This window comes from Squalius cephalus (genome assembly GCF_949319135.1).
Source record: "Squalius cephalus genome assembly, chromosome: 21".
Lineage (NCBI taxonomy): Eukaryota > Metazoa > Chordata > Actinopteri > Cypriniformes > Leuciscidae > Squalius > Squalius cephalus.
Genome location: NC_137142.1, coordinates 212,501 through 225,000, shown reverse-complemented (window position 1 = coordinate 225,000; position 12,500 = coordinate 212,501). Strand labels below are relative to the sequence as shown.

Below are 12,500 nucleotides of genomic sequence, written 5' to 3'. Positions count from 1 at the left end.
AAGTAACATGATAATCCATATGTGTAGTGTAGTGTATTGAAGTGTTCCTTTTTAATGATTTAAAGTTATATGCCACCTGCATTTCTGTAAATTAAAATTATTGTTATTATTACTTTATGCAGCCCTACAAGTATATACCTACAGGCACAACAAGCCTGGTGTTCATTATATATATTTTTGTGTGAATTTTAAATCACAATTTTAACCAGAAAAATCACAATCAGATTTTCTTCCCCAAATCGTGAAGCCCTATTATTATTTTATTTTTTTAAATATATATATATGTATAATTTTTTTTTCTTTTACAGGAACCAGATGCCACTGATGAGTCCTGCTGACTTAAACATTCACATGAGTCTCTGTACATGAACATGGTAAAATGAAAAATCAAACACCTTGGAAATGACAGGTATGTTGAACAGGAACTGTTTAGATCAGTGTGTTCAATAATGTGCCTTTTTGTCCTTCGTTTTGTATTTTTGGATTATGTTGTGTTGTAAATAAATCCAAACAATCAAAAAGCCATTATTTTAATCTCTCATTCTTTGTTCAAGTACCCTCACAGTCCCACCTGATAGGGCCATTATGGGAGGGTCTTTGTCTTTCTCAGGTGTGAAACACATCAATATTCATGATGATTCACGCCCTCCTCGCATACAGCTTTCTTACACAAAACATGTCTTACAAATTTTAAATCAACATATTGTTAAATATGAATGAATGGGGAGGATGATTTTTATATATTTTAGAAGCAAGTATGGTAGACTACATGATACAATTTTCAAAAATCTTGTGAACAAATAATTTGTATGGGTTTTATGGCCTTATTTCAGTGACTACATTTTTTTTTTCCTCAAACCACGTCATTTTCTCAAAACTCCAAACTTTTACATACATGCTGCTCACATATTATTGTAGCAGAGTTTGTGCTTAATACAGTGTAATCAGACTTCAAAATCAGCACTAATGTCAGAGCATGTCAGAACACCTCCAGGGCCCAGAAACACCTTAGACCCAGAGGGTTAATGTAGGTCAGAATTTGTGCATGCAACAAGTAAGATGTGCATTTGTGGATCACTTATATCATAGAATATGAACGTGATGCGCAAAATTTCACGTTAAGCTTTTTCTTTTTACCAGGCTCTAAGGGAGGAAAACGCCATTAACGTGAAATTTTGTGCATCGCATTCATATTCTATATTCTCTTGTCTGTATAAAGTTTTCCTCCTATATAGCCATTTATAAAGAAAATGCTTAATGTGGCGTAATGCAGTAAGACAGTGATATTAAAACCCAGTAGCCTATACATCTTATTGAAGATGCAACGCGCTATTGCACGTTAAGCGTTTGTATAATGGTTTTCTATGGGAGAAAAATGCCTAACCTGATTTAATTTGATTGCCTGTTTAAAGTATGCTTTATTAATAAGGTAGGTCTATATAGTCTTGCAGAGTTTAGTCTTTTAATGTTAGCCTACTGTCTTAATGCATTAGTGTTTGTGTTTTCTTTATAAACATTAGATGTGAAACTTTGCACATTTTAAGTTCATATTTAGCTGCTTATTTTTACAAGGTAAGCTATGTTTTATTAATAAGTTGTGTACTAAATTTGGTGCTTCAATATCACTTTTCTTAAGCCACATTAAGCGTATTATATGAGGAAGAACGCTCGATTATGGTGCCGTTGTCTGTTTTAGAAGCTACTGTCATCTAGTGGTAGCTGTGTGTGTGTGTGTGTGTGTGTGTGTGTGTGTGTGTGTGTGTGTGTGTGTGTGTGTGTGTGTGTGTGTGTGTGTGTGTGTGTGTGTGTGTGTGTGTGTGTGTGTGTGTGTGTGTGTGTGTGTGTGTGTGTGTGGCCTGTGCTAGGCTAAACCGGCTAAATGAAAGTCTCAAAATCCAAATGAATCAAATAGGATCGACTCAGAAACGAGTCAATGAACAAGTCAGACCACCTGAGAAAGTAGTTACTATGTCTGATTTTGAAAAAATTGATGGCACAATTTTGGAAGAAACTGTACAGCACCTTAAAACATCAACCTGCGCTCTTGACACACTTCCCACATCTTTTTTCAAAAGTGTGTTAAACAGTTTAGAAGCAGATCTCCTAGAAGTGGTAAATGTCTCACTTCGCTCTGGGAGTTTTCCAAACTCCCTGAAAACTGCAGTTGTCAAGCCCTTCCTGAAAAAGAGCAATCTGGATAAGACCATATTAAGCAACTATAGACCGATCTCAAATCTTCCTTTCATAGGCAAGATCATTGAAAAAGTTGTCTTCAATCAGCTGAACAAATTCTTTTGCTCGAATGGATACTTTAATAAACGATATTCGCTTAAATACTGATTCAGGCAAATTATCAGTGCTGGTACTACTCGACCTCAGTGCTGCATTTGACACTGTCGATCATAACATACTTCTTGACAGGCTGGAAAACTGGGTGGGGTTTTCTGGGATAGTCCTAAAATGGTTCAGGTACTTAGATGGGAGAGGTTATTATGTGAGTATAGGAGACCATAAGTCTGAGTGGACATCCATGTCATGCGGAGTCCCTCAAGGCTCAATTCTTGCGCCACTCCTGTTCAACCTGTATATGCTCCCAATGAGCCAAATAATGAGAGAGAACCAGATCTCTTACCACAGCTATGCAGACGACACACAGCTCTACTTAGCCCTATCGCCTAACGATTACAGCCCCATTGACTCCCTGTGCCAATGCATTGGATTGCAACAGTTGGATGTGTCAAAACTTTCTTCAGTTTAAACAAAGACAAAACTGAAGTCATTGCCTTTGGAAAAAAAGATGAAGTTCTCAAGGTGAACGCATACCTTCACTCTAAAGGTCAAACAACTAAAATCAGGTCAGGAATCTCGGTGTGACACTAGAGTCAGACCTTAGTTTCAGTAGTCATGTCAAAGCAATAACTAAATCAGCATACTATCATCTGAAAAATATTGCAAGAATTAGATGCTTTGTTTCCAGACAAGACTTAGAGAAACTTGTTCATGCTTTCATCACCAGCAGGGTGGATTACTGTAATGGACTCCTCACTGGCCTTCCCAAAAAGACCATAAGACAGTTGCAGCTCATACAGAACGCTGAGCAGAACCAGAACATATGAACATATCACACCAGTCCTCAGGTCTTTACACTGGCTCCCAGTTAAATTTAGGATTGATTTTAAAGTATTATTACTGGTATATAAATCATTCAATGGCCTAGGACCTCAATACATTGCAGATATGCTCACTGAATATAAACCCAACAGATCACTCAGATCATTAGGATCACATCAGCTATTTTTTTTTTCATTTTCATTCATTCATTTTATTTATTTACATAGCACAAATAAACACAACAGAAGTTGACCACTGTGCTTTACAAGGTAAAAGTCCAGGAAACATGAAAGAAGGAGCAAAATAAACCATTACCACATAATGTAACAGAACCATATTTGAGATTTAGTGAAATGCCGGTCAAAAAGATAAAACTTTAGCTTAAATTTAAACTCCTGTAAAGAGGACAGGGATCTCAAGGATAAGGGGAGGCTGTTCCATATAAGCACGATCCCCTCGACTTAAATCGTGAATGTGGCTGGGACAGATTATAACTGCTTGTGGACCGTAGACACCAACCGGGCACGCTCAAAGTTCAAAGTTCAGATAGGTAAGAGGGTGCAAGTCCATTTAAGGATTTGAAAACAAACAACAATATTTTAAAATCAACTCTATGACGCACCGGCAACCAGTTAAGAGACATTAAAATATGAGTAATATGTTCATGTTTGCGAACCCCAGTTAGAAATCTGGCTGCAGCGTTTTGAACCATTTGAAGCTTGTAATGGAAAACTGGGAGATTCCTGCATATAAGGAATTATAATAATCCAAGCGGGATAGAATGAAAGGTAGAAACACCAAGGGTTCACTCTAAGCATGGCGAGTCCTCTTTAGATATTATGCTGGAACAGCTTCCAGAGGAGATCAGATGTGCTCCTACTGTATCCCATTCACATCCAGACTCAGAACACTTCTGTTCAGCTGTGCATTTACTGAGAGCACTGTGCCGCTGTCCGTCCGACTGGATGCACTGTGTTTTATATCCTTTTTATTCTAAACTGTTTTAATTCATCTTATTTCTTTTGATTATTCTAATTCCTTCTATGTAAAGCACTTTGATTTTCCATTGTGTATGAAATGTGCTATATAAATAAACTTGCCTTGCATGCATGTCACCTGATCCAAAAATGCAATCTTACTTGAATCTTACTTGTTGCATGCACAAATTCTGACCTACATTAATACAAAATTGAGGTTTTGTATTTACAACTATGTCTTTATTTGTACAAAATGCTGCAAATTCATGTAATTCTAGATTTTGCTCATGCATTTATTAATCAATTTGAGACAAAATTCATCCTGTACACAACACACACCACCTCGCTGTCCTCCGGTTCACTGTCTGATTCCTGCCGGACGGTCTCTCACACAGATGGCCACCTTCTTCAGCAACAGCCTGGATTTCCTGGCGTCGTGTCCTGGCTACGGTCCGCGAGGAGGCGTCCTGAACCCGCTGCAGGCCCACAGTGTGATGGAGAACAAGAGGCGCGCCACCACATACATGAGCGCCATCAGGAAGGTCACAGTCTTTATTACTTTCCTGTAAAGTACAGGTCAAGCTTTGAATTGGGAAGGGAAGGACGGAAGAGAGGCTCCCACAAAGTAGAAAAATATAAAAACAAGGTAGAAGTACATATGCTGTGTACTTCCTCTATGCTGTTTTAGCTGATCACATGCCTGATTGCAGTAGTCCAGTCAGGCAATGGAGAGGTTCTTAAGCACTTGATCTTGATCTTGATCTTGCAGTGACTGATAGATTCACTGATAGTTACAGTGTTGCGTTATTTGACGCTCAGCATCGGTCACAGCACAATATATTTGAGAATCGTGGAAAGCATTCACAGATAAATGGACCGCTACAAGGGCTATTTGCACAGTTCAGTCCTGTGAATGTTGGTGTGTTTTCTTGTGTTTTCAGGTCAGATCAGAATCGGTGCCGTACAGAGATGCTTTAGCAAACCGACATGTTCTGACAAGCTCTACTGAAAGTCGAGAGGGACTCATGCAGCAGGTACCTGAACCTGTCTGTCTATCAGTCTGTCTGTCAGTCTTTCTGTCTGTCCAACCGTCTGTCTGACGGTGTGTGTGTTTATCAGGTTGTCCAGAGTCAGGAGAAGATGTGTCGTCTGGAGCAGGAGAAGGAGCACTGGCTGCTGGAGGCTCAGCTGGGTCAGGTGCGTTTACAGAGGGAGAGTCAGCGCATCGCTCAGCTGGAGGCTCAGATCCTCGCCGGGGCTCCAGCAGAACCACACAGCGCCGCTCAGATCCTCTCTGGGGCTCCAGCAGAACCACACAGCGCCGCTGACGGACCCGGTGCTGCCCGTCCTGATAGTCCAGTGCCCGTCCAGGACACCAGCCTGGTGAGTGAGCTCATGCTGGTTCATCTCCCTAATCAGACACACCTAACCATGAGTCAGCAGGTGTTTTAAACAGAAGAAAATGTGCAGTGTTGATTGTGTGTAATATCTAGGGGTGTAAATCGGACAGTTCATGACGATACGATACGATATCGATTCTCTCAGCCAGCGATACGATATTTTTCGATACTTCAAAAAATTCCACGATACGATTCGATTCGATTCAGGGCTATATCGATCGATTAATCGATATTTAGATATTATGTTCACACAACCAGTTACGTTTTTATTAACTCACAAATGCAATCAAAATATATAACATGAACGTTTAATTAAACTCTTAGAAAATTGCACACCCTCTCCCAATTGGGACATTTATAACAGAAGTGGTTATTTGCAAGTACTCATAAATCATGTTTTTTATTATTATTGTGCATTCCAAGTAATATCAATCAAACTGCAGCTGGGTTGTTTTGATTAATAATAATAATAACTTAAAAAATACAGGTAAATTACAAAATTAAAGTTAATTGAAAGTATGCTTTAATATGTTTTTTTTTTTTTTTTTTTTTTTTAGCAGAGCAGATACATTCACATTTCATCTTTCTGAGTCAAACACAACCAAGTAATTGCTATGATAAATAATACAACACTCGTTTAATCTTCATAACGTTAATCTCCTCAGCTGACATAGACGCCTGACAAACTTTGTTGTTGTGATTAACGTACGTACACGCAGTACAGAGAGCTTTTCCCTCACCATTCCGTTCCCTAAACGAGCTGCTTTAGTAAGGTTCCGTGAAAATGTTTCAGATTTTATTTTCCTTTTACGCCCTGAAGAAGATATCACGAGTTCATTGAAATGATCCATCCTCGATCACTTTTAGTCAGCTTTGACGAAACTCCTCTTAGCCAGCGCGCGTCTTTTCAAAGTGACATCTGACCTGAATATTGCGCGCTGAGTCGCTAAAACGGACTTCTCGTGTTGTGTTCACCAACAAGGGTGCGAGTGCTTGTCTGTTTCTACTGTAAAACATGAACTCGCGATGCCTTGACAGCGGACAATACCGGCTTTTGTGAAAAAAAAAAAAACTTGTTTAGGGTTTAGTCAGTCTTGTCAGGCGTCTTTTTCAGATGAGGAGATTAACGTTACACACCGGCAGGCGGTTGGTGAGTAAACGAAAATGTGCGCTTTAGCGGAAGGATGTTACGTGAGAATGCGGAGAGTGTCAAAATAAAGGTGCATATCGATATTTTAAGTGTGGAATCGATGCATCGTATCGTTAGACGTTATATCGATGCATCGATCCATATCGATGTATCGTTACACCCCTAGTAATATCTTCTTCACTGTGAAGATTGTGGAAGCTGTACTCACTGACGCATTTTGGATTTACTGCTTAACGGTATACAGACTAAGCTGACCGGTAACGTCGCAAACGCGGAAAATCTATATATTGCTGTTAGGGTTGCATTTTCTTGTGAGTGTGGGAAAACGTCCGCGTCAAGGCGAGTTTTTCCACCCCTAAGAGAATAAACAGCCTTACCTTCTAATCTAATACGATTCACTTTGTATTAGAGACCAGAAAATAGTTTATTTTCAGAATTACTCTATATACACTGCTCCAGGATAGTAAACCTACACGGTGAGAGTTTACCGAACGAAGAGAGTGGAGAGTGATGGCCACGGCTAGAACGGCAGAGAGCGCGGGAGGAAATGAAGCTCCCCTCGCATGTGCTCCTGTGGCCTATGGATTTCGGCAAGAGATTCACATTCGCTCTGCATATCATACTTGGGTGTTGAGCATGCCCAAGCGGCGGTATCGAACCCAGAGGGCTGCCCTAACTGTTCTGGTTTTCCTACTGAGATCCGTGGAAGGAGACTTAGAGTTGCAATACCAGGAAACAAGGACCCATGCTTCTCCTCTCAGACTCAGCCCAGAGAGGAGACAGTTAAACAGCCTCCTGAGCTGGGTACCTGGGGCGAGATTATGGACGGGGAGTCCCCAGACCTCCCCATCTCTTTGGAGATGCCCTCGCGGGTATAGCGTGGAAGATGAAGATGAGGAATTATCCCCTCATCTTCTAGACAACATTGAAGAGGAATGACATTCTCCCTCCTATTTCATCTCGTCCACCGAGTAACCAGAGTCAGGTAATTGGTGAATTTCCAAAAGTCCAGGATCCTTAAACCATTCATCTCCCACTGAGGAAGGGGATCATCCAAACAGTGGTTGAATGCCTCTTTAAGAGCTTCATCATCATTAAAAATGTTCAGAGAACACGTGTGTTTCGAAGGAGCAGTCAGCTTTTTGTCTCATGGGCTGACAGTAACAAGGGGAGACCTATTTCACGTCAGTGGCTCTCTCAGTGGATGGTGAATGCACCCCTTCTGGGCTCTGTTCAGGGGTGTCTTCATTCAAGACACGTGCTACGGCGAGTTGGCCATCTTTTGTCAGATACTATAGATTGGATGTGACTGTGCCTCTATGCTCGGTGTGGGAGCGGCGAGTGTTACGTCATAATAATAATAATAATAATAATAATACATTTATTTTATATAACTCCTTTAAAAAGTTGCTTTCTCAAAGCGCTTTACAGGCACACATAACAGAGAAAACTACACTCTTTAAATACAAAAATAAACAAATAAAAATGAATAATCAAGTAAAAGCAATCCTAAAATAGAAAGTTTTGAGAAGAGATTTAAAAGTAACTAATGTATTTGCTTCCCTAATGTCGGCCGGGAGAGAATTCCAAAGCTTAGGAGCATAGGAAGAAAATGCTCTATCACCTCTAGAACGAAGCCGTGTCTTGGGAACAACCGAGAGACCACTCTGAGAGGAACGCAGATTACGACGTTAAGGCATTAATAGATCAGTCATGTACTGAGGAGCCAGATTATGCAAAGCCTTATATGTCAACATAAGGATTTTAAAATCAATACGGTACCTGACAGGTAGCCAGTGCAAAGACTCCAAGACAGGGGTAATATGGTCCCTAGCCCTGACCCCAGACAATACTCTAGCAGCCGAATTTTGAAGATATTAAAGTTTGTCAATTGAGGTTTTTGATACCCCATCTAGAAGACCATTACAGGAGTCAACACGTGAAAAAACAAAAGAGTTTATCAACCTCTCAGCAACTGAGAAGGACAACATAGGACGTAAATGTTCTATATTTCTGAGGCGATAAAAGGATGTCTTAACCCTATTCTGCACAAAAGGCTCAAATGACAGTGTGGCATCAAATATGACACCAAGATTTTTTAATTTGCTTTGAAACTCCAAGGCAACACCATCAACAAATAGAGTAAGAGACCCAGCCTTTCGCAGTTGATGAGGAGAGCCAAGGAGCATAACTTCTGTTTTAGAGCCATTTAAAGACAGAAAGTTCGAAAGATGCACAACGTCCACTTGCTGACCCGGTCTTGAATGGATATAAATCTGCCTATCATCAGCATAAAAGTGATAGTTAAGGTCAAGAGATCTTAGTAGTTGACCAAGTGGATAAATATACATATTAAAAGGTAAGGGACCCAATACTGTGGGACGCCAGTATGAACAGAACCAACTTTGGACCTAAAGCCACCCATAAAAACAAATTGACATCGGTCAGTAAAGTAGGACTTGAACCAGCCAAGAACTGTCTCTGACAAACCAAATACGTGTTCAAGACGATTAAGCAACAGTGCATGGTCAATAGTGTCAAAGGCTGAACTAAGATCCAAGAGAATGAGAAGAGACATGGAGCCAGAGTCGAAGGCTAATAGTAAGTCATTAGTGACTTTAACCAACGCAGTGTCAGTGCTGTTTCATTTCCGAAACCCAGATTGATGAGGCTCAAATACATTATTTTCAATTAAGTGTTTGTTTAATTGGCCGCAACCACACCCTCTAAGATTTTAGCCAGGAATGAAAGATTTGAGATTGGGCAATAATTTGAAAGAATTTTCATTTCAGAGTTTTATACTGATTGTCATCACACTTCACATGTCTCTCGTTCTTATTCTGAAATACCTCACTTCTGTTATCAGAGAACCGGGGTTAGGCAAGTAACCTGACGTTTTGTTCAGTGCAGCCTCACCAATCCTTTCATAGTAACTGACAAACACACTATGTAGATTCTTTGTCAGGGATACAGATTACTCGCATTTCATTCAATTCACCGTTTTAAAAATGCTAAATGGCTTACTTGTGTGATGCACAGACATGATGCGTGAGAGTTGAGCAGCGTTCAGGCGTGCGGCTCAGGGATTCACAGGAACTGCATCAGCAGGTTCACATGTTTGAAAAGCTCTGGAAACACTGATTGTTTTAAATGTATTTGTCACACAGTGTCAAGTCTACCATTTCTATGTTGCTGCAGGTCTCAAAAATTAGTAGGTCTTTTTTTTTTTTACTGTACATTATAACTCTAAACTGAATTTTGTTTTTATACCTTTTTGTTATATATATTGGATAAAAATATATTATTGGGTGTAAAACTAAAAATATTATTGACATTTTGGTGCAGCTGTAATATTTTTATCATCTGTCTCTATTATCAGGTCGGCATTTTAACCATCACGTCCTGCAGCGAGAGCGTATGTATTCATGTTTTACTTTCTTAAATAACCTTATATGCATATTCAGATTCATACATCATATTCTATATCATAATCATCTCTCCAGCCTATTTAAAACCGTGGTGCTAAATGAATCATGTCATGTTGATGATGATGATGATGATGTTGTTTGTGTGCCATAGGCTGCAGATCAGGAATCTCGTGAGCATCTGATCAAAACTCATTACATGAGCCGCGTTTCAGATCTGACTTCTCAACTGCAGATCTGTGACAGCAAAGCCGTCCACTTCCACGCTGAGGTCAGTACTCAACACACCACAGTACTCAACACTTTTAACCCTGTCTCCTCTCACCCCAGTATTCTACACACCACAGTATTCAACTCACCACAGTACTCAACGCACCACAGTACTCAATGCGCCCCAGTACTCAACTAACCACAGTACTCAACTAACCACAGTACTCAACGCACCACAGTACTCAACGCGCCCCAGTACTCAACACACCTCAGTACTCAACACACCCCAGTACTCAACACACCACAGTACTCAACACACCACAGTACTCAACGCACCACAGTACTCAACACACCACAGTACTCAACACACCTCAGTACTCAACGCACCACAGTACTCAACACACCACAGTACTCAACACACCTCAGTGCTCAACGCGCCCCAGTACTGAATGCGCCACAGTACTGAATGCGCCACAGTACTCAACACACCACAGTACTCAACGCGCCCCAGTACTCAACACACCACAGTACTCAACGCACCACAGTACTCAACACACCACAGTACTCAACACACCTCAGTACTCAACGCGCCCCAGTACTCAACACACCACAGTACTCAACACACCTCAGTACTCAACGCGCCCCAGTACTGAATGCGCCACAGTACTCAACACACCACAGTACTCAACGCGCCCCAGTACTCAACACACCTCAGTACTCAACGCACCACAGCACTCAACGCACACCACAGTACTCAACACACCTCATTACTCAATGCACCACAGTACTCAACACACCTCAGTACTCAACGCACCACAGCACTCAACGCACACCACAGTACTCAACACACCTCATTACTCAACGCGCCCCAGTACTCAACACACCACAGTACTCAATGCGCCCCAGTACTCAACGCGCCCCAGTACTCAACGCACCACAGTACTCAATGCGCCCCAGTACTCAACACACCACAGTACTCAATGCGCCCCAGTACTCAACACACCACATTACTCAATGCGCCCCAGTACTCAACACACCTCAGTACTCAACGCACCACAGTACTGAACGCACCACCGTACTCAACGCGCCCCAGTACTCAACACACCACAGTACTCAACGCGCCCCAGTACTCAACACACCACAGTACTCAACGCACCCCAGTACTCAACGCACCCCAGTACTCAACGCACCACAGTACTCAACGCACCCCAGTACTCAACGCACCCAGTACTCAACGCACCCCAGTACTCAACGCACCCCAGTACTCAATGCACCACAGTACTCAACACACCACAGTACTCAACACACCCCAGTACTGAATGCACCCCAGTACTGAATGCGCCACAGTACTCAATGCACCACAGTACTCAACACACCACAGTACTCAACACACCTCAGTACTCAACGCGCCCCAGTACTGAATGCGCCACAGTACTCAACGCGCCCCAGTACTCAACGCACCACAGTACTCAACGCGCCCCAGTACTCAACACACCACAGTACTCAACACACCACAGTACTCAACGCACCACACCACAGTACTCAACACACCACAGTACTCAACACACCACAGTACTCAACGCGCCCCAGTACTCAACACACCACAGTACTCAACGCACCACAGTACTCAACACACCACAGTACTCAACACACCACAGTACTCAACGCGCCCCAGTACTCAACACACCACAGTACTCAACGCACCCCAGTACTCAACGCACCCCAGTACTCAACACACCCCAATACTCAACGCGCCCCAGTACTCAACACACCTCAGTACTCAATGCGCCCCAGTACTCAACACACCACAATACTCAATGCACCCCAGTACTCAATGCACCCCAGTACTCAACGCGCCCCAGTACTCAACACACCTCAGTACTCGACGCACCACAGTACTCAACGCACCACAGTACTCAACGCACCACAGTACTCAACGCGCCCCAGTACTCAACACACCACAGTACTCAACACACCTCAGTACTCAACGCGCCCCAGTACTGAACGCGCCACAGTACTCGACGCACCACAGTACTCGACGCACCACAGTACTCGACACACCTCAGTACTCAATGCGCCCCAGTACTGAACGCGCCACAGTACTCAACACACCTCATTACTCGATGCACCACAGTACTCGACGCACCACAGTACTCGACGCACCACAGTACTCAACGCACTACAGTACTCATCGACGCACCACAGTACTCGACGCACCACAGTACTC

General features: G+C 42.2%; 1 protein-coding gene across 1 annotated transcript in view; it reads left to right on the top strand.

Moving 5' to 3' along the window:
• ppp1r21 (protein phosphatase 1, regulatory subunit 21) overlaps positions 1-12,500 on the top strand; it is a 34,561-nt gene that overhangs the window by 19,278 nt on the left and 2,783 nt on the right. The window contains exons 15-19 of the mRNA XM_079855450.1: positions 4,484-4,630; positions 5,030-5,122; positions 5,208-5,471; positions 10,018-10,053; positions 10,218-10,334. Of these exons, the coding sequence (XP_079711576.1) occupies positions 4,484-4,630; positions 5,030-5,122; positions 5,208-5,471; positions 10,018-10,053; positions 10,218-10,334 (657 nt within the window). The remainder of the gene's footprint in view (positions 1-4,483; positions 4,631-5,029; positions 5,123-5,207; positions 5,472-10,017; positions 10,054-10,217; positions 10,335-12,500) is intronic.